This window comes from Cydia amplana, chromosome 5 (assembly GCF_948474715.1).
Source record: "Cydia amplana chromosome 5, ilCydAmpl1.1, whole genome shotgun sequence".
NCBI classification, from domain to species: Eukaryota; Metazoa; Arthropoda; class Insecta; order Lepidoptera; family Tortricidae; genus Cydia; species Cydia amplana.
Window position 1 is genome coordinate 9502404 of NC_086073.1, and position 22982 is coordinate 9525385.

Genomic DNA, 22982 nt, shown 5'->3' on the forward strand with positions numbered 1-22982 from the left:
AAAATAGACTTTAGCTCATCCAGCAATTCCAGCATTCTATGGATGATGATGTTCGTCCTTTCCTTTTAATGTTCATTATTATCTGTTATTATCAATAATTTGTGTTTAACCGCGGTTCCGTGGTTCATGACCCCATGAATTAATATTTGTTTTATTTAACTGCAGTACTTTTCGGAGTATTGTACTATCACATTCCACAATCATTTTTTTGTAGATAACTCCTTTAAAAAAATGGTGAGTAATATTTAATACCTCTGATGCAATTTGTGAACAATTCTTCTAATGCCTTAAATTGCCTGCTGTAAAAGTTCCCTGAATTCGGTTTTTGTAATCTATCATTTAACAAACCCGTTTTAACAGGGCACAGTTTTTATACATGTTCATAGACTAACTGTGGCTTCATAAACTGTTTAATTTTTTTAGCATGGCAGAGTGAAGGTCCGTACCTCAGAGGAGGAAAAAGCTAGGAAAGAAAAGGAACGCCAAGAGAAGTTAAAAGTGTTTAAACATGCTATGCAAACAATTCAATTCAAGGTAAGTGAATTATAAATTTTACACCAGATAATTAATGTTGATCATACAGTAGAGGCTCGCAAATCCGGACCCTTGCTAATCAGGTGATTGCTGCAATCTGGACGGTCGGGCAATATTGATAGTCCACCAAATTTTGAAATCTCTTCTTCAACTAAGAGTTCCTTCAAAGTGATTTGCGAAAATGTAAAGCAGAAAAATAGACCAACTTAATTGAAGTTTTTACTGCTATTATTTTATTTATATAATTAATTTTATAAAAGTACAAAGATACATTAAGTTACTCATTTAATTACTAATTGGGTGAATTTATAAAATAAAAATCTTGCAGATGATAATCCGGATAAAAGATTGTTATTTTACATTGATGCCTCTTATTATTTAAGTTCTGCAAGCTTGACCAATTTGTCTGTTGTCTGGTAGCTTAAATTTTGCATTATTAAATTGTTACAGTGGAAACTAGGCAGTAAAATTTTAGTTTATTTAACATTTAAGACTTACAAATTTGTTTAATCATTTACAGAGAAAACAAAATGAGCTGGATAAAGAACTACTGGACCTCACAGGAAAAGTTTTGTCTTCAAACCCTGACGTTTACACACTATGGAATATAAGGAGAGAGATTATTATACAATTTAGGTAAGTATTTAAAACGCATGTACTGACTCACCCAGAAAGTAGAGTATCCAGCTTTATTTGTAGCTTTAGTTTTTTTTTTTTTTTAATAATAAAATTTGTTTATTTCAATAACACAACTAAAATAACAACAAGTAAAAGTTACATTTAAGGTAGGGAGCTTAGTTGGCAAAAAAAGGCAGATTAGTTGGCCTATTATAGGTTCTAGAAAACACTAAACTAAATAAACAGTTAATATTAATAATATGTTTTATAACTATTGTAATTGAATACCTACTTAGGCTACTTAGAATGCAAACGAAAATTTAATATATGTTATGTGTATCACAGTTATGTAGTATTTTGTAGTTGGTTACAATGACAATCGTAATATTAAAGTATGTATATTAATTTGTATTATTTAGGGTGTTTTTAATTAAGCTGCTAGGATAGGACAACCTACTAAGATGTCAACCTCACAAAACACGAGTTAGCATAAATCACTAGTATAAAAATATTCCTATGCACATTACAAGGAACTAAATAATGGTAATAATTTGTTGCAATTTCTACAGTTGACATGTCTTGAGCACATAACAAAGATGTTTTATCTTAATCTAACTTTCATTTATAAGCAGACTTTAATTTAGGTTTGTCTAAATGTAATTAAATTATTTACAGGCAAAATGGAGAGAGTGAAGATTTATCCAAACTATATGATGATGAGCTGCAACTAACAGAGTATTGCTTGAAAATAAATCCCAAGTCATACTGTGCATGGCACCAAAGAGAATGGGTGCTCACTACAAGATCTGACCCAGATTGGCAAAGGGAGTTAGATGTTTGTAATAAATATCTAAAGTTTGATGAAAGAAATTGTAAGATATTTTACAGAGTATTTTAAATCACGATTACTCCCCATTTTTGGGATTGAAACATATTTTTTAGGGTTCCGTACCCAAAGGGTAAAAACGGTACCCTATTACTAAGACTCCGCTGTCCATCCGTCCGTCCGTCCGTCCGTCCGTCCGTCCGTCCGTCCGTCTGTCACCAGGCTGTATCTCACGAACCGTGATAGCTAGACAGTTGAAATTTCCACAGATGATGTATTTCTGTTGCCGGTGTAACAACAAATACTAAAAACAGAATAAAATAAAGATTTAAGTGGGGCTCCCATACAACAAACGTGATTTTTGACCGATGTTAAGCAACGTCGGGCGGGGTCAGTACTTGGATGGGTGACCGTTTTTGGCTTGTTTTGCTCTATTTTTTGTTGATGGTGCGGAACCCTTCGTGCGCGAGTGCGACTCGCACTTGGCCGGTTTTTTTAGTAATAACCATCGAATAATGAAACCTTTTTTAGATGTATCATTACTAGGTACATGGTAATTTCCGATATGAGCCACAAAAAGGTTTTCAATTTGCGTAGCTTGGCTGTGCGTCAACTGAGTCGTTATAGAAGGAGCAATCATAAAACACAAAGTGAAATTGATAAGTTTGTGTTGCGAGGCCGAGACTTCATTCCTAAAAAAAATTATGTTTTCAGTTCATACCTGGGACTATAGAAGATTTGTAGTGTCTCAATGCAAGCCGTCACTAAAAGAAGAATTTGATTTTACAACTGAGAAAATACATGACAACTTTTCAAACTATTCTGCCTGGCACTACCGGAGTAAGATGTTAGTTGAATTGTATCCTGATTTGGAAGGTTTGTAAATTATTACTTTAAGTGTCAGGTGATTAGGAATTAACTACCGTGACACTCGGAAGTGACTCGGAATTACCCACTTAGACCTTAATATAATTTAATTCTTTTTCTGGATATTTAACAAAATGCTTATCAACTAATTACAGGTGGGAGACCCATTGAAGATGGCCACCACAAGCATGAATTGAAACTAGTTCAAAGTGCAGCTTTTACTGATCCTGATGATACTAGTGCTTGGTTCTATCAGAGGTGGTTATTAGGTAAAGTATACTAGTTACAAAATAAAATGTGGCTACAAAACAGGACACGTCCCTCAACTATGTTCTTCAACTTACTTAAATCACTGATATACAAAAGTCTTATATTAAGGTATTATCGCGACAGAACACAAGCAGTTGCTATAAAGGGGTACACTTCTAGCTTTGTTCCCGTATCTTCAGGCGTACCTCAGGGATCCCATTTGGGTCCATTATTATTCAATATTTACATTAATGACGTTGTTGATTGTTTCAAATTTTCTGATTTATTATTATATGCCGACGATACTAAAATATATACTATTATAAAGAATAGAGATGATTGCACGAAACTTCAAGCTGATCTTGATAGACTAACTTTATATTGTTCTGTAAATGAACTGTACTTGAATGTCGAGAAATGCTGTGCTATTACGTTTACAAGAAAACGCAATAAGATAGAGTATAATTATTCTTTAAACAACAAAATTTTAAGGGTTGTGTCTGAAGTGAAGGATCTGGGTATAAATCTCGATAGTGAACTACAATTTATTTCACATATTGACAAAATTTCTACGAAAGCATACAGAATGATGGGATTCATTTTCCGCCAAAGCAAGGATTTTACAAACCCTAAGACTCTGCAACTTCTATTTAACGCATTTGTTAGGTCAAACTTAGAATACGCGACTACAGTCTGGAATCCTCATTTTAATGTTCACATTCATACAATTGAAAAAATTCAAAACAAATTTATTAGAACAATGAAATATAAATTTAAATCTTTTAGCACTAACAATTTAGAGTCTCTTCAAACACGTAGAGAAATTCGAGATCAGATATTTTTGTTCAAAATCTTACATGGCCTTATTGATTCACCTAATCTTTTATCTAAGATTTCGATTCGATGTCCTAATCGGCGAACTCGCTCCACAAACCTTTTTGCAATTGACTTTGGGCGCACTACGTATGCAAGAAATAGTTTCTTAGCTAGAGCGTGTAGAACTTATAATGAAAAATTTGCTGATATAGAAATATTTCATTTATCATTACAACAGTTTGTTTCTGCAATAAAAAGTACAGTTAATAATAAAAATAATATCCATTAGTAATTATATTACATCATACTTGCCAACGTTTACATGTTGTTGTTATGTGTGTTTTTTCAACAATTCAAGTTAGGTATTTGAGTTTTGCATGTTGTAAATTCTATTAATGTTAAAATAGGTTTAAGTTTAAATTGTATTAATGTTAGCTTCTGAGCAGCATAACTGTTATTATTCATTAGTGGAAACTGTGTGGCTTGTGAATGTGTTATCTGATTTACTATGTGTGTTGTTTTTGCCTGTTTGTTTCCCAAAGGTTTAAATAAATAAATAAATAAATTATGAAACAGGCCATCTCCATCACGCAAATTATTACCCTTAGGACTGAGATTCAATCTCACGACCATCATGTTGTACGGCAAATGCTAGTAGTATTAAAAATTTAAACTGGCTGCTATGGAATGAATGTCGAAATTCAATTAAAAATTGGCACAAATGTAATAAAGTAAATAAGACAGAGTGGGCATAGATGTGTCTGCAGACATAGAGACACATATATGTACCTTACATAGAGATAGAGTAAGATGTTATTGACTGAACAATACAAATAAATGATTGAGTATTGAGTATACTAAGGTAGCACATAAATATCGGATCTATTTTTATCTACTTTAATAAAACTCCTACACAAAGATAATCATAAATGTCTTACATTTTTTTAAAACATATTTTAGGTGCAGTAAAAACAACAATAAATCCGGTTGTCTGTGCTGTGAAACCATCGAAGGCTACCATAGCATTCAGCAACCACGTGCCCTTAGACATAGTGAGATCTAGGACCAACTTATATATCAACGAGATTCCTTTGGAAGGCGAATGGGTGTCTTGTACTGGCAATCAGTACGATCTTTTATGGATACTCAGACATAACAGAGAAATCAATGATGATTTGGATATCAGGGTCAGTATATTTAACTAAATGTTTAAGAAAGAAGTACCCACACAATGGATTGTGATATATAGAAGTGTTAATAGAGCTCTCTTTCAAAAGAAATCATCTTATCATGTCATTGTTTGACCGCTTGACTCTGTCATAAAGAAAAAAATACATAGATTGCTTACTCCATACTTCAGTGTTGGTACCAAAAATACTATTATTTTCAGTGTCGACATCTAGCATCGAGTAGCGGAATTATCAGTACTGCTACATCTATTGTCAAGTAGCAGTACTGATTATTCCGCTACACGATGCTAGATGTCGACACTGAAAATAATAGTCTTTTTGGTACCAAAACTGATGTATGGAGTGAGCACTCTTGTCTTACTATATTTCTCTATCTTAATCTTAATGGATTGTAATATTGAATATTGATTTGTGATTTCTTATGCAATAGAAACCATCGCGTCATGTGTAAGGGACGTTTTTAATTTCGTCTTTTTGTCATTAATTAATTTGTTAATTCCAATTCATTCAGTGGAAGGAAACCTCTGATGGTCCTTATGTTATGTCTAATGTTTAAAAGGCCCGTGAGCCCCTTCAAACGTTTTTAATAGATAGAGTGATTCAAGAGGAAGGTTTATGTCTAATTTGTAAACCCGTGCGAAGCCGGGGCGGGTCGCTAATTAAGAAAAAGTAATAACATACTTATTTTGTTTTTAGGGTTCCGTACCCAAAGGGTAAAAACGGGACCCTATTACTAAGACTCCGCTGTCCGTCCGTCCGTCCGTCTGTCACCAGGCTGTATCTCACGAACCGTGATAGCTAGACAGTTGAAATTTTCACAGATGATGTACTTATTTCTGTTGCCGCTATAACAACAAATACTAAAAACAGAATAAAATAAAGATTTACGTGGGGCTCCCATACAACAAACGTGATTTTTGACCGAAGTTAAGCAACGTCGGGCGGGGTCAGTACTTGCATGGGTGACCGTTTTTTTGCTTGTTTTTTTTGCCTGTTTTGCTCTATTTTTTGTTGATGGTGCGGAACCCTCCGTGCGCGAGTCCGACTCGCACTTGGCCGGTTTTTTTATATTTCCTATACCTAATGTAACATGTAACGTAATTTATTTTCCAGGTAGAATATGAACGGGATACTAACGAAAAACAAATAATAAAATGCGTTAAAGCCGATAAATGTGAATACATCGGCAAAAACGAAATCAGCTTTCAGAAGCAGTATTCTAAACCTGTGATTGAAGAACTGAACAACCAACTCGTAGCGTGTCGACAACTGCTGGAAATGGAGCCTGATAATAAATGTTAGTATTATTCCTAATTTCTTTTGACAAATTTAACAGCCCAGCGGGCTCAGCACGGTTCCAGTTTTATCGACTATCACTATGCCCGTCACTTTCGCACTTACATACTTGTTAGAACGTGACAGGCATGGTGACAAACGATAAAAATGCGACCGTGCTACTAGGGCCGGTTATGATGGAGTTTATGGGTGATTTCCGTAATAAGATACATTTTGAAGCAGACGGAATTTCCCGAATACACCTTACCTATACATATATAATTTTTGTATCTGGAATATAAAAGCTGAGTTTCTGGGGGCCTAGCTAAGATGCCAATTTTTTGCGCTACGACAACGAAACGCTTTATGTCTCTCTTATTACTCTTACATGTTAGTGCATATTATCACAGAATAAATAATAGTATGTACTAGGTACAGAAGACTCACTCTCTAACAAAACGCGTATGTTACGATCAGGACAGATATGGCCGCTAGGTGGCGACAGCGCCACGCGCGGCTTATGGCTTTCCTCAAAGTTGGGGCCGAACGGATGTACTTTTAGCTACCTGTAGCAAAGCGACGAAATCGCGGTGTGAGACACGCCTGGTAGTAGGACAATAAACAAAATACCTACGTAAAAAATAGTACTAATGAACTATTTGTTTATTCCAGGGACTCTTCTAACCACCACAGTCTTCCTATATTGTATCAACGCTGAACTCTACCATGATGAAGCCATCAAAAATCTTCAAGAACTTAAGAAAATAGACAAGTTACGATCTGGTTATTATGACGACTTGATTACAAAATGGAGCATCGAAGCAAAACTATTGTTTGATTACAAAACGAATGACAATAAGTGTGAAGTGAAGTTTCATAATAAGATAATAAGCTTGCCGTATCTCCAGTATTACAGTTATTGCAAAGTGGTGGATTTGTCTAATCAGAATCTGACGTCTAACATTTTGCCATCGCTAGTGGTTCTTCAACATTGTAAGGTGAGTTGAGTTTAGGAGCTAATAAGCTTGTTAAGTTAATTGATTTTAAGAAAATAGCTAGTGGCATAGCATAGGTGCAGTCAGCAGCAGAAGTTGCTAAGCGGGCGAGGTGTTCAAAATTAACTTGACGCGACATTATTGTTAAGTGAATAAGAGCGTGTCAAGGTAATTTTGATCACCTCGCCCGCTTAGCAACTTCTGCTGCTGACTGTACCTACCTAAGTATTAATCTTACCAATCTGCCTAGAGTCAGACCAAGCTAACTCGGCAGCGATTGTGATAGCACAGACTCTGTATTTGTAATTTTAAACGTCATATTACATAGAAGTGCTATCAAAATCGCTGCCGAGATAGCTTGGTCTGACTCTTATCTAAACAGCTAATGCATCAAAATTCGAGCACTCATGTGCTAACCGTCTTAGGTCGTCTATTTTCATTTTAAAACGTGCAACATTCCTGCTCATACAAACATTTACTTCTTTCAGGTATTAAATTTAGCTAACAACCAATTGACAACACTAAAAGGTTTTCCGACCCTGGATTTGAAGGAGCTGCATTTAGAAGGCAATCACGATTTGGATAAAAATGAAAAGCTTAGTTTAATCAAGAAAAACTGCAGCTGCGAGATATTTATTTAAATTATTGGTAGATAGAGATTGTTTACAATGCAAAATGTAATTTTATATAAACATTTTGTGCAGGGATTCACCTAATTAATAAATATTATACTGTATTTTCTAAGCTAAACTTTTAAGTAGGTAATGAGATATCATGTAAATAGATAGGTACTATAAAGGATTGTTTGTTGGTGGTGATATTGATCAAACTAAAAATAAAGGTACATTTAAATCTTTAATTCATTTTCAGTATATAAGTATGTTAACATTCTAGTTACATTTGTTTCACATAAATCTAAATGAACACTGTTGTCCTTAATATACGATGCAGCAATTTAATGTTGCTATGTTAATAAAATCGCTAAAAAGAATACAGTCTATTTAATATGTCAGGGTTGCGTAACTGATTTATGCATTACAACATGTATGTAAGGTGTACTGGGGTTATTCCGATAGGAAAATATTATTGCTATTGGGCAAGTTGATTTGAAAGCAATGTTATTCGTTATTCAACTCATCATAAGACTAGTGGTGGTCGTTGATTCAACGAACTATCGCTCGTCAACGAACGAAACGTTTCGTCCAACTGCTTTTAACTAGTTGAATTTTAACATAAAATAAAATGAATTGCTATGAACGTAGGTAGGTACCTACTATATACGACTTGTGATGATCCGGGTTCGGTACGAGAGGGGTGTAATTAAAGAAAGATCTTGACACTGCTTAAAACTAATATTTATACATCAAAACACTGATACATGAAATTTCATCCGAAAGAACACAATGAGAGTATCACCGAGGAAACGAATAAACCTAAGCGTAAAAGTTTAAGACTAACATGCAAATACAAAAATACTAAAAGAATAAGAAAATAAAAATAAACACTAACAAAAATATACAACAAAAATAAAAAGTCAATTTTGGAGTTCGCTGTTGCCCAGGATCGAACCCGAGTACACTCGTTTGAGAAGCGAGCGCACTACCACGGCGCCAGTACTCGGCTTGCTAGTAATGACGAAATCAGTCTAGACATCCGGAGTCTCACTTGCGCCGTAAATTGTCGTAACCACAAAATGTCAAGAATCTTGATGACAGCTACGTATCATCAAAATACGTCTTGTAGGACGTCAAAACGTGCTATATCGGAAAAAGGGCGTCTCCACAGGCCCGTGTCCTTTCTTGTACACGCACACACACTTTTATGGCTCAGTAACTGGCACTCGCTTTAAACGATTTTCTCCGTGATCCGGAGTTATTATTTATTTATCTGCCGATCACCGTGACCGTTCTTTGTTTCGCTCCGGTCCCCGCTCCATTTTTTCCTCTACCCGCCGATTAGGCGCGCGGTACCCTCTTTTAGCGAAAGCTATTTGTGGACGTTCCAAAACAAATTAAACGATTCACTACATTATCCCCTCTCCAGAAAAAGAATCCGAACCGGATTCGTTAATGCAGCATACAGCTCGTTTTAAATCACACACGTGCCACTTCCCTAAATCTTTTCCTCGCAAGCTCTTAAGCTTGTAAACGTTTTCTGATATCTTTTCTGATATGACGGCTTTCTCATATTTCGGAGCTAGTTTTGCCATAAAGTTTTTACTAGCATTTGACAAAATTTTCGCTTTCTTCATAACCACGTCTCCCAAATCAAAGGTACATATACGCCTTCGCCTGTTGTAGTGACCGCTGTTAACCTCGTATGCCTTTCGCAGTCTCTTTCTGACATCTTCATAAATTTCCTTTCTCTTTTCTAACCTGTCTTCATACTTGGACCTGTCAAAACTTAAAGGCGTATCTGGCTCTACAGCTTGCACGTTCTTCCCGTGACATGCAGTTTCCCGCCCAAAAAATAAATAAGAGGGTGTCCTGCCGGTAACCTCATGTACCGCGGTTCTTATGGCATAACCAATGTGAGGAATGTGTTTGTCCCAATCTCTATGGTTATCCTGTATGAAGGATGCGATAGCTGTTCCAACGACACGATTGACTCTCTCGGTAGGATTGGCTTGGGGGTGGTAGTACGGAGTATACCATAATTTAGTACCATAGCTTCCAACCATTTCCTTAAATTCAGCTGCAACAAACTGTTTGCCATTATCGCATATGATGGCCTGGGGCTTACCAAACACTAAAAACACTTGCTCCTCAATAACCCTGGTTATATTAGATGCCTTGCCATTCCGTAGAGGAAAAAGCAGAACGAACTTACTGAACCAACAGGACACCACCAATAGCATCGTGTTCCCTGTTTTTGATCGAGGAAATGGCCCCATAAGGTCCATAGATATGACCTGAAAGGGTTCGGTAGCCTCTCTGTGCTTACCCATCAGCCCCTGCGGAGCTAATTGAGAAGGTTTCTGCTTCGCACAAGTCTCACACTTCCTAACATATTCTTTTACATCTCTTATCAACGAAGGCCAATAATACCTTTGTCTAACCCTATTAACTGTCTTCTTTACTCCGAAGTGGCCTGCCGTTGGATCATCGTGACATTCTTTTAGTACTTGCTCTCTAAGTTTCCCTGGAATCACCATTTTCCAAGAATCACACTCGTCCGGGAATTGATCAAGTTTTAAATATTTCCAAAGCGTGCCACTATTTAACGACCAGTCTGCTCCTTCTTTCCCTTCTTTCACATTAGACTCTATTTCTTTATACCACTCGTCTTTGTCCTCCAGTTTAATATCAATTAGATTTATTTCCTCAACGTTTATGGCCCTAGACAGTGCATCTGGTATCTTTGCCTTTCCGGTAGACAATTTCATAGTCGAACTGCTGTAACTTCATTGCCCATCTGGCCAGCCTACCATGGGGGTCTTTGGACTTGTATAACCACTGTAGAGCGCTGTGATCTGTAATAACTTTAAAATGTGTACCTTCCACATACGGCCGAAAATGATCAATAGCATGAATGACACTCAATAGCTCTCTTTTCGAGGTAGAGTACTTTGCTTCTCTTTCTGACAGCTTTGTGCTTGCAAATGCTACCGGCTTCTCTACTCCATCTTTCACTTGGGTAAGAACAGCCCCTGTGCCTCTACTAGAAGCGTCACATTGAATAATAAATTCCGCAGAATAATCCGGGCAACTCAGTACTGGTGCTGACGTTAGTGCAGTCTTCAAATCACTGAACGATTTTTCAGCTTCTTTTGTCCATTGGATTTTACTACCTTTTTTACCTCCTTTTGTGAGCTCATGCAGCGGCGCTGCTACCATGGCAAAATTTTCTACAAATCGCCTATACCAGCTTGCTAAGCCCAAAAAGCGTTTCAAATCTGTGAACGTCCGTGGCCTTGGGTAATCAATTATTGCGCTTACTTTATTCGGGTCCGTACGCAATCCCTCTTTGTCAACAATATAACCCAAATATTTAAGAGAGGCCCGTGCAAACTGACATTTCTCAATGTTTACAGTGAGACCTGCTTTGGCTAACTGCTCAAGGACCCCATTCAGTGTCGCAATGTGATCTTCAAATGTCTGCGTACATATGACTATGTCGTCCAAATACGTGAAAACTTTGCCTTCATACTGAGGTGGAAATAGCTTATCCATAAACCTTTGTTGTGTTTGGCTGGCATTTATCAATCCAAATGGCATCACCTTAAATTGATACAAGCCTTTTCCTGGTAGTCCAAAAGCTGTCTTCTCTTTACTGGCATCGTCAAGTGGTATCTGCCAAAAAGCGGACCTCAAATCGAGCGTTGACAAATAATGCGCGTTTTTCAGACTGTCCAAAATTGTCGTGACCCGCGGCAACGGGTATGTGTCCCTCTTTGTGAGCCTATTAAGCTGCCTACTATCCAAACATAACCGATTTTTGCCCGAGGAATTCTTGACTAGCAAAACCGGCGAACGCCACGAACTGTATGAGGGCTCTATTACATCCAATCTGAGCATCTCTTCAATTTCCTTCACTAACTCTTCCATGATTTGTGGAGAAAATGGGTATTGCCTCTGACTAACAGCATTTTTACCTTCAGTATCTATTTTATGCTCTATCCAATCTGTACGGCCCAACCCCGAACCAATGGTTTCTTGCATACGGGCAACCAGTTCGTCTAATGACCGTGTTTGGCTTTCACTCAGTTCACGTCGTGAAATCACAGCTCTCGTCGTGCTCAGCTCCAATATCTCTGCGCCTTTATCTAGCAGATGAACTTCACTACAAGTGTGATTACCAGTGCCTATTCGGGTACTTAAATTAAACATGTCATAAAAATTCATGCCTAGTATAATGTCATGTTTTGTTTCCTTCAATACATGAAACTTCACGACCTTGTAGATTTGGCAGAATTCTATCGGCAAGTAATAGCTAGAATCTATTATATGGGGTGTGTTATCTATTGTAGTCACTTCAAAGCCAGGTACCTTTTGTGCCGACAATCCCATTGCAAGTAATCTTGAACTCATATTTTCCGAAACAACCGACACGGTTGCGCCAGTGTCAAGCATGCCTAAGAACTCTTTTCCTAAAATTGAAATTTTTGCGTAAAGCCGATTGTCGTTGGGTTTCTTCGTGAAGCTGCATATCTCTCCTGTGGCAAAATAACAAGATAGTGTGTTAAGCCACTTCTGCCATTCATCTCTTCCCTCCTTACTGAGATCTACTTCTGGGGAAGACATTCGGCAGAATTCACGTCTTCCGTCTTTCCGTTTCCCGATTTGCCACATGAGGGACAATTTTTTGTGGTTTGGCCAAATTTACCACACTTGTAACAAAATAACCTTTGAGATGGCAACTTACAATTTCTAAACCCATGCCCCGGTGTCCTACAGTTCCAACACTTCATTTCAGTACTCGTACCACCGAATGTCTTCCTACCGTGATTGACAGGAAACCTTTGGTTCACAGCACTAATCTCGCAACTCGCCTGCCCTTTATACGCAAGGTCTGGCTCTAAGGTGTTTGACGAAGTCTTCGGTTCCTGAAACAGGTCACAATTCGTTTTGGTGCGCTCTATAACCCGCAATATGGTCACTAACTCGACCACTGAACCAAACTTGTCCCTGCATACGGCTCGTTGGTAGTAAGGCTGTATGTTCTTAATTAATATCGATATCTTTTGCTGCTCGCTGATCCCCTCTGGTAGCCTTCTGAACATATTTTGCATTACTGACACATAAACCGTTACATTCTCTTCCTTACCTTGGGTCCTCCTCTTTATTTCCTCTAGTAACTCGTCCTGATAGTAAGGCCTCTGGAATGTTACTACGAGGAGGTCCTTGAGATCTCCCCAATTCTGAGCATAACTTCGATTAGCCCTGAACCAAATGAGGGCATCACCTTCAAATAAATCGATGGCATATCTCCATAAATCTTCATACCTAGCATTCCTAGCTTCCCTAAGCTCTTCTACCCGTTCTATAAATGCGTTGATGCTTAAACTTCCATCGCCTGAAAATTTCACCCCCCAATCTTTGAGAGGAACCAGTTTTCTGCCCCTAAACTCTTCTTCCACCTCAGGAACCGACCTTTGCCCGTACGCCGGATAACTCAGCGGCGACGACTGTAGCGTTAGCTTCTCCCTCAGTTCCGCTACTATTCTTCCTTCGCCCTGCTGCCTGTTACGTTCCGACAACATCTCACCTGACTGCGGCTCGCTTCCTTGAAGAGCGGCGGCTAAATGCCTTACCGACCTCTGCTCGTTCGATTCAGGCTCGGCCTGTGATGGACCTGAGCTTGAGGCACCCGAATTAATTTCTGGGGGCTTGGAGCTATCCTCACCTCGTTCCAATCTTGCAATCAAATCTATGGCTTCCTGACCCAGCGTCCGATGCAAAACCTCCTTATCCTTGTCAGATAACGTAACGTCGCCTTCCTGGCTATCTGTCTCCAGGGTAGTAATGCTCTCCAACATATCCTCGATGTCGGTACTTAATTTCGCAAGGCGCTCCCGGCCCTGTTCGTTTGCGGGCACAATCCAGGACACACGGTTTTTCAAATGCAAAAGACGCGATGTAACTCTTTTAAGTAAGACCCTGTCCGGAGTGTCCAACATTTCGTTTACAGCCTGTGAAAGCGCCACAAATTTGCCCTGACACACAGCTAATTCAACCTCCGGGTTGTCTACACTAACCGCTGGCGATGAAAGTTTAATCGAAGCTCTACACTTCCTTTCTGCGCTCATCATTTCCCTAAGCACTTTCCTCATTGGCATAACTGTCTCAATATCAAACACCCCTCTACAAGCCAATTCGAACTGAAGTTCATCCTTTAACAAATCTCCTGCATCCATTTTTACTAAATACCTATTTACTACTAATATTATACCATATACCCACCAAGAACCTATCAGTATTGGTTGTAATCACACAGCAACAAAAAAAAAACACTGAAGAAAAAAAATGCCTAAAACTTATGGTCACCCTACTAAGGTCAATGACACAATAATTCGATAATTTACTACAAAACGTGTGCAAAATCTTTCATTAATTCCCGTTGGGCGCCAATGTTATGATCCGGGTTCGGTACGAGAGGGGTGTAATTAAAGAAAGATCTTGACACTGCTTAAAACTAATATTTATACATCAAAACACTGATACATGAAATTTCATCCGAAAGAACACAATGAGAGTATCACCGAGGAAACGAATAAACCTAAGCGTAAAAGTTTAAGACTAACATGCAAATACAAAAATACTAAAAGAATAAGAAAATAAAAATAAACACTAACAAAAATATACAACAAAAATAAAAAGTCAATTTTGGAGTTCGCTGTTGCCCAGGATCGAACCCGAGTACACTCGTTTGAGAAGCGAGCGCACTACCACGGCGCCAGTACTCGGCTTGCTAGTAATGACGAAATCAGTCTAGACATCCGGAGTCTCACTTGCGCCGTAAATTGTCGTAACCACAAAATGTCAAGAATCTTGATGACAGCTACGTATCATCAAAATACGTCTTGTAGGACGTCAAAACGTGCTATATCGGAAAAAGGGCGTCTCCACAGGCCCGTGTCCTTTCTTGTACACGCACACACACTTTTATGGCTCAGTAACTGGCACTCGCTTTAAACGATTTTCTCCGTGATCCGGAGTTATTATTTATTTATCTGCCGATCACCGTGACCGTTCTTTGTTTCGCTCCGGTCCCCGCTCCATTTTTTCCTCTACCCGCCGATTAGGCGCGCGGTACCCTCTTTTAGCGAAAGCTATTTGTGGACGTTCCAAAACAAATTAAACGATTCACTACAGACTATCACGACTTAAAGATAATTGGAAAAGCATATATGAGGCGAAAAACTCCAAATAGCAATTTGATCACATTCCGTTTACGGGCTAACCCTAAGACACCTTTATTTATATTTTTATTTTAGTATCTACTTAATAAACTCCGCTTCAAAAGTGGCTGAACGATTTAGCACCTTATCCAGTCACATAAAAGCATGTGAGTGGTTATCAATTTGTTAATTAATTTTGTAACTCATCACTATAGATACGCAACTCCGACTTATACAATACAAATCATAGGTATAAGTATTAAAACTAAAATATAACAATTATTTTAACAAGTTACCTGTGCTTTTAGTGTTACACCAAAGATTTACATTAACATTTATTAATATGCTTAAACATATTATTTAATAGCTTATTTTTATATATTAATACATATTGTTGTCTGAAACTGAAACTCATTAGCAACAATGCTTACGGCTTTCATAAGTAGGTAGCTTATAAACTTTGTAAACGGGCCTTCCACGAGAATGTCGCTTACTAAATGTTTGTGCCTTGTATAGCAGCTATTTCAATCAAATGTGAAAAGCTCAAGGATTTATTCTGCCAATTTGCTAGACAAGTAATTAAATATTTCCAGTAACAGTTTCACTTAAGTTCTCTCAGTTAGTCATTATCGCTTACTCAGCATTTTCAAAAGTATTAGAAGAGTGGCATTTCGTAAGCAAAATTATCGTGGTACCCGTAACATGGATTCTAAATAAGAAAATTCTATGTAAATCATACTAGAATTCACTTTTCAGACCTGTAAATATACACCTGTAAGCTAAATGGTTTGGTTTGTTTGACAATGGGAGAGCTGAAAATATAAGTAAGTACCTACATAATTAATTAATTATTGTTTATTTATTTTTTATAAAATTAACAATGCTTTGTCTATATTTTCTTATAAAACCGCACTTGGATAGGTATACCTAAAAGGACTCTCTATAATACATACATACATTTAATCTATAATACATGTAAATTTTTCATATGTTTTGGGACCAAACAAATGAGATTCACCATAGACATTACATTAGCTTATTAATTTAAATTGATTAATATTCATGAATCATATGCTTTAACGCTTAAGTATAATATATAGTGATTATACTGATTATCTATCTAAAATATGTTATATACACATATTATAATAGGCAATATATTAATGCATGAATAAACAATTTACAACAGTATTGCTTTTAATATAAATTTGTACCATGGTAAATTTATTCTCAGATCCTGAGTTTTGTCATACTTAAAACTAGTTCACTAACAGGTTTTAAACATTCATCTTCATCCCAAAATAACTTGCCACATAGCTCGCACAATACTGCAGGTTTTCCAGAGGAAGAAAGTTGTTCAACATTACTTATATCAACAGGCACACCCTTGCTAGTGAGGCAAGTTGCCTTCAGCACCGGCTTATGCATTGGTTGAAAGGAATCTTCATCACAATCGGAATCACTATTAAATCTATCATAAAACTCTTCGTCCTCATCATAGTCATTGTCATATGCCTTACTGTTAATTTGAACAGCCTGTGAAACTTGATACTCATTACAAATGTTAAATACCTCATCAACTGCCAAATTCTTCAAACTTTTGCCATTACATAACAAACAACGACTAAGTATATCATTCTGCTTAATGCCTACATTACAATTAGCAAGGAGCATTTGAAGTTGCTCTTTAACATTACCTTTACCTGCGTCAAATATACAGCTTTGTGGAAATTCCTCAAAGGGAGTGCACTTATACTTAGCTGTAACAACCAAACGATCTTCACTTATAGCTAAGTTAATAACATCATGCCATAATAAAGTAGGTGGAATCAGCATAGTGTCTATTCCACAATACCTTAAATATGTCATTATGTTTGACAATTCAGGTTCAATTAATAGTTTTACATCATTAACTGACTTTAATGGAACAAAAATTTGAGTTTTTTCTACAACTTTCAGTTTCTTTGAACACTTTTTCTTTCTTTCCAGTGATACTTCATTGCATATTTCGTCAAAATCTATTCTCTGTTCCAAACACTTTTGCTGAAGGAAATAATATATCTGGATTAGGACATGGGCATCCAGAGCAGCATATTGGATCTGTGTGTCCCGCAATGGTCGCAATTCCCAATTAGAGCACTGCTCTGATTTTTCAAGCGGCAACCCAAAGCACGATTGGACTAGGGAACTCAGGCTGTTTCCAGCACTGTCACTGTTGCTTGGCAAAACTAATCCGCAACTGATGAGGTTCTTCCATAATATACAAATATCCAGTAGCCCTTCTCCTTTTAGCTTCATGTTACTCAAACCAATTATTGATGCCTTCATTTCCCTCAAATCTTGTTCGAGACCAAAACCAATCTTGATTATTTCAGCATTGTCCAAGAGAGATTTGTAAAAAGTGTGCCAAAAGCTGGAATATTGTTTTTGATTCAGTATGATACTATCTATAAGGTATACATTTCTATCAGTTGCTATTTGGATAAGCCCTACTTGAGATTGTTTGGCTCCAAATGATGGTTTCCATTCACAATCAATACTTAGTAGACTACATCCTGCTAAATCATTCATCATCAGGTCATAAAACTTTTCACCTGTATCTATCATAATAATTTGCTCTACAGGCAAAGTAAACTTGTAATACTCCTGATGAGTAATCTCAGTCTTAACATCTGTGTCCCAGTTCTCAGGTTCAGCTTCATCACTTTGAACAGTCATTTCCCTCAAGGCAGCTGGCAACAGATTCTCTTGTAAGTTCAAGTAAGATGCCCATTTAAGAGCTTCATTCTTGTCATATGCCACAAGCATGTCAATGAACTCATGTGCTGAGTCACCATTCTGTCGAAGTGAATCTTTGATTAAATCATCCCAAACGGCCATGCTTACATTATTTTCTTCATATTTTTGGTGAATTAAATATCTCAGCCCTCCAGTTGTTCGATTTTTACTAAGATTTTTGCAAGTTTCAATTGGAACCTTAAATTTATTGCACAGTCTTGCCACCAGCTTACCCAATGGCTTGTAGTGTATTTTATCATATTTGATGTTACAAATGTTATGTTCTTCAATATATTTTTGAACATATTCACGAATGCTAAAATTTTTGTCAAGTAACATATCCAAAAATTGTAGAAGTGGTGCAACTTGAGCAGGGCACTCTGAAAGATATTCATCAATAATATTGGATTTGTCTTGCAGAATCAACGGGAATAGTAATTCTTGAACTGATATATCATCAAACAACTCTAGTGCTATGACAACTTGGCATGCTTGCTTGCAATTATCATTTGTGATCATTGCCCTTACAATCGGCAATATGGTTTCTTTGATGGTTGATAATTGATATGTTTTAGCCATAAGACTCAGAAAGCTCTGGTTCCTTTGCCTGATGGCTATGTGGAATGCAGGCAGTTTTAGACAGTTCTCAGGTACTAAATTGTTTGCTCTTGACCATTTATGTAAAATCTCAATTATAAAATAGGGTAATGTTTTAGTCTTACAATCTTTTGAATCTTCGCATTTTATGACGAAGACCAGGGCTACGCGAAAAGCATCGGCCCTGGAGTTGAAAAATAATTCGATGTGGTGCTCAATGGTAGGACTCCTCTTCCACGTTTTCCAGGTTTCTTTCAATTGATGCAACCATAATATTGTATTATCGTCCAAATCTACATCAAGTCCTTGGTTTTGTAGAGTTTCTTCTATCGATGGAACTATCTTAATGGACTGATTTTTGCTGACAAGCTGATTTATATCCATGTTGATGCAAATTTATTTGTCCGTAGGTACTCGTCAAAATCTGTCCCGACTATTATTATTATTTCAAGGCGAAGTTGCAGCCATATTTTGTATTTACCATTGGGTCACGTTTAGTTGTCGTTTCAAGATTATATTTATAAAAACAAAATTAATAAATTCGCCAACTACTTTAAGGTTTTTGACACTCTATCAACCACCCTCACCGTAATGGGCGAAATGTCATTGCATTGCAATCTGTCAATGTTGACGACTTTTTTTTTAAGAAAGAGCCTTCTTTGGATACTTAAAGCAGTAAAGCCGGCTTCCGACGCCCCGTTTTTTCACAGATCTGACCGCGCCTCTACACAGGCCGACAGATCGTGGGAACGGTCGCATTCGACGAGGCCTCGAATCGCGGAGCGATGCCGCAAACGCTTTGCACAAAAGGGCCCTCCACACTCGTGCGCGAAACCGCGAACGCGAGTGTGGCGTCGATTTCGCAGATTGTTCACGCCTTCGCGCATTGTTCCCTGTTTTTTGTGCGTTTTTCGGCCCGCGTCAAAAGAGGCGCGAACTAGCAAGACTCCACATTACTCACTATTTTGGCTCATCAGTTGCAAGATAAATATTAATCAATATATATTATAAAAGAAGGTGTACAATGTGCGTGCCGCTAAAACCCAGAAATGAGCCCCGATATGATCAAGGAAGTTATATGGTGTGGTAGCCCTCTATCTCCCGTCCATGAAGAAGTTTCCCGTTTTTACCTGAAGCAGTGGCGTAACTAGGGGGGGGCTGGGGGGGGCACGTGCCCCGGGCGCCGTCCAAGGGGGGGCGCCAAAATGGGCAAAAGACCTCCCATAGAAAATGGACCAGCCAAAATGTAGGAAACAGTCTAATTTTTTTTTCGCGACTTAGGGGTTGGTCTCATAGTAAAAATTGCTCAGTATAATCCCAAAACCTCCCTGGCAACGGAAATGCAGTTATTTTTTAGCCACCCTGTATACAAGGGTAGTCCAACCAAATCTTAACGTCAAAAATTTTTTTTAGAATACTCAGAATATACCCCATGTATGTTAGCCGATTTTTCGTAGTTTCCAAGTTTAACTTTTAACTTTTGTTAAGAAATTCCGGGGTGAAGCTTTGCGTTGCTTTTATGCCTTCCAATAATTGTTCGTGGTATTTGCACTGATAACATGATATAGCGATGGGCAAGTGACCCCATAAAATAATAGTAGAAATAACAAAACAGGATTTTTGTAATGAATTACTAATTTGGAAGCTTTCCACCTCACTTCCTTTGACCGGCGACTCTGACAAATTATGACTATTAAGTATCACTTTTTTGACCTTTTAAAAAAACGGGTCTAGCAGTTTCTAAAATAACCAAAAGTCCTTGAAATCGCTTTTATTTTTTATTTATAGGTAAGGGCAACATCTAAGCTTGACATGCTTGAACGTAAAAGTTTGTCTTTTTTTCCCAACTCAGCCAAGTGGGGATGCTGATTTTTTTTAGCAACTGCGCCGTTTGTGAAGGATTATGTTACAAAAAGAAATATTCAAAAAAGCTCAATAGTTTTTTTTAATAAATAATTTCTTCACCCCGGAATTTCTCAACAAAAGTTAAAAGTAATAAAAATAAAAATCATAATTCGAAAACTACGAAAAGTCGGTTAACATACATATTCTGATAGCCCACAGCGAGAGGAATCAAAAAAAAATTTTTGGGCGGCAAGGTTTGGACCAACCTGTATAACACATGCCGTGCCAACATCGCTCGTTCTGTGATACTAGAATGCCGTGAAAAACCTGTATCAGGTATTGAGAGCATTCTATCCAGAGTTTCGGTGTGGGATCGGGAGAATTTAGTCCAATTCAATCCCACCAAGGCTCAATTTTGCGCGTTTACCGCTAAGAAAACCTCATTTTTCATCTTCCCATGTCAGGGAGTATTGGGAGCCTCGGTGTTGACATCTCCATCAGTGACGTCCAATAATTTCGTAGCCACCTTGCTGGGTAGGCTGTGCTCGTATCCAAAAAACTCGGTGTGCTCAATAAAGGGAGGCGATACTTTACTCTGGGGCAGACAGATCCATAGGCGTACCCACGGTGGGGCAAGGTGGGGCAGTTGTCCCACCCTGGTCTCTGACCATAAGCTAAGAATCTCTGTTTCAACCGTAGCCTGTTACAACGTCCCCAGCCTACCCTACTTCTGACCCACCCCTTAAAAAATGCTGCGTACGACCATGGACAGATCCCATATAATGAGTACTGCTGTCACCTATGGGCAGGAGCACCTAGATGCCACCTTGGTCCCCTCAAATTAGTCCAAAGGCGCGCTAAGAATAGTCTACGATCCCAAACTTACAAGGGATATTGAATCTTCAAGTCTAAGGAGATCTCCAAAAAAGAAGTGTATAAGTTTTAAAATGGTCGGCAACGCGCATGTAACGCCCCTGGAGTGTAGACGTCCATAGGATGCGGTGACCACTTACCATCAGGTGAGTCGTAAGCTTGTTAGCCACCGATGGACTAAAAAAAAACACTTATTTGTCTACTCTAAATCATAAGTAAAAAGTAACCTTTCGTTAGTTCATTTCGTTGGAGGGGGGCGAAAATTTGGTGCCTGCCCCGGGCGCTATATCCTCTAGCTACGCCACTGACCTGAAGCGAGTGCGTTTGAAAATATAACGGCCGAAGGTTTCGCCCAGACCCAGACCCAGAAGCAATCGTTTTATTTTTGAATTTTGAACCTTAACTTAATACACGAAAGTTCATAATAGATCGTCAAATATATACCTACAAAAATTTGTACCTGATGTGGTGTCTCGGTTCTCGAAGGCTAGACATTTCTAGAACAGTCCAGAATATTCAAGAGTATTCGAGAGCATTCCACAGAATTTCAGAACATTCGGGAATGGTTTCAAATGTTCGAGAACATCCTAATAGGACCTAGATCATTGTGGAACATTGCAGAACAGTTTCGAATGTTCTGGAATATTCTGGACCATTTGAAGCCTTTTTTGTAGGGTCGGAGCGGAGCTACCATTAAAATGTTGTAGAATGTTCTAGACCATTGTGGACTATTTAAAGCCTTTTTTGTATTCCTGTTTTTACCTGAAAGGCGGTGCTTTTGAAGATATAAGGGCAATTAATTCGTCCTCTAGACATTTCTATAATAGTCCAGAGCATTCGAGACTATTCGAGAGCATTCCACAACATTTCAGAACATTCTGGAATGTTGTCGAATATTAGAGAATATCCCAGATCATTACGGAATATTCCAGAACACTCTCGAATGTTGTGGATTATGCTGGAATATTGGGGGCCATTTGATTTTTTTACAACTACTACACAATCACATGTCAACTCTCTGAGCGAAGCCGGGTACCTCAGCTAGTTATATTATATAAAGCGGCTATAATTAACGGTTTTACAACAAAACAAAATGGAAAAATAGCCACAGCAAGTATGGTGCCGTAGATAAATGACAGTTAAACTCGATCAGCTGATGCTTTTCCGCCATCTTGGCGCGAACCAAACTACGAATTTACCGTGAAGTGTGCGAGTGTGGAGTCTTACGTCAACGTCGCGATATGTTCGCTCCGCGAAGTCGCGCCGCGAACACAGACAGCGAAATCGACTCCACTGCTCGTGCCCAAAAACCGCTCCACCACGCGAGCCGAGCCGCGAGACGAGCCACGAGCCCACCGTTTGCACTCGCGTCACGCACGAGAATGTAAACCACAGTACACTAAGAACAGTAGTGAGTCTAAGACCGCTCGGCAAGTTATTTACCTACTCTTGCGTTGGCGCTTAGGGTTGTCACTTTGTTATTGATTGCCCATACAAATTTCCACCCCCTTAAGGGGTGAGTTCTGAGATAAAAAGTATCCTATGTCCTTCCCCGGGACTCAAACTATCTTCATACCAAATTTCAACTACTTATGTCGGTTCAGCGGTTTAAGCGTGAAGAGATAACAGACAGACAGACACACTTTCGCATTTATAATATTATAGTATGGATAATGAAA

The 22982-nt window shown here is 38.2% G+C and overlaps 2 protein-coding genes across 2 annotated transcripts; one reads left to right on the plus strand and one right to left on the minus strand.

The window, feature by feature from the left end:
- The first annotated feature begins 38 nt into the window (after positions 1 to 38).
- LOC134648244 (geranylgeranyl transferase type-2 subunit alpha) lies at positions 39 to 8019 on the plus strand. Its single transcript, XM_063502731.1, has 10 exons — positions 39 to 50; positions 424 to 534; positions 1055 to 1170; positions 1828 to 2024; positions 2693 to 2854; positions 3001 to 3114; positions 4871 to 5097; positions 6214 to 6397; positions 7048 to 7373; positions 7859 to 8019. Exons 1-10 carry the CDS (start codon positions 39 to 41, stop codon positions 8009 to 8011), a joined length of 1602 nt encoding a protein of 533 aa, XP_063358801.1. The 3' UTR covers positions 8012 to 8019.
- Positions 8020 to 16243: 8224 nt separating this feature from the next.
- Positions 16244 to 19159, minus strand: LOC134647936 (exonuclease mut-7 homolog). Its single transcript, XM_063502320.1, has one exon. The coding sequence runs from the start codon at positions 18967 to 18969 to the stop codon at positions 16441 to 16443; it is 2529 nt and encodes an 842-aa protein (XP_063358390.1). The 5' UTR covers positions 18970 to 19159; the 3' UTR covers positions 16244 to 16440.
- Between the last annotated feature and the right edge of the window lie 3823 nt (positions 19160 to 22982).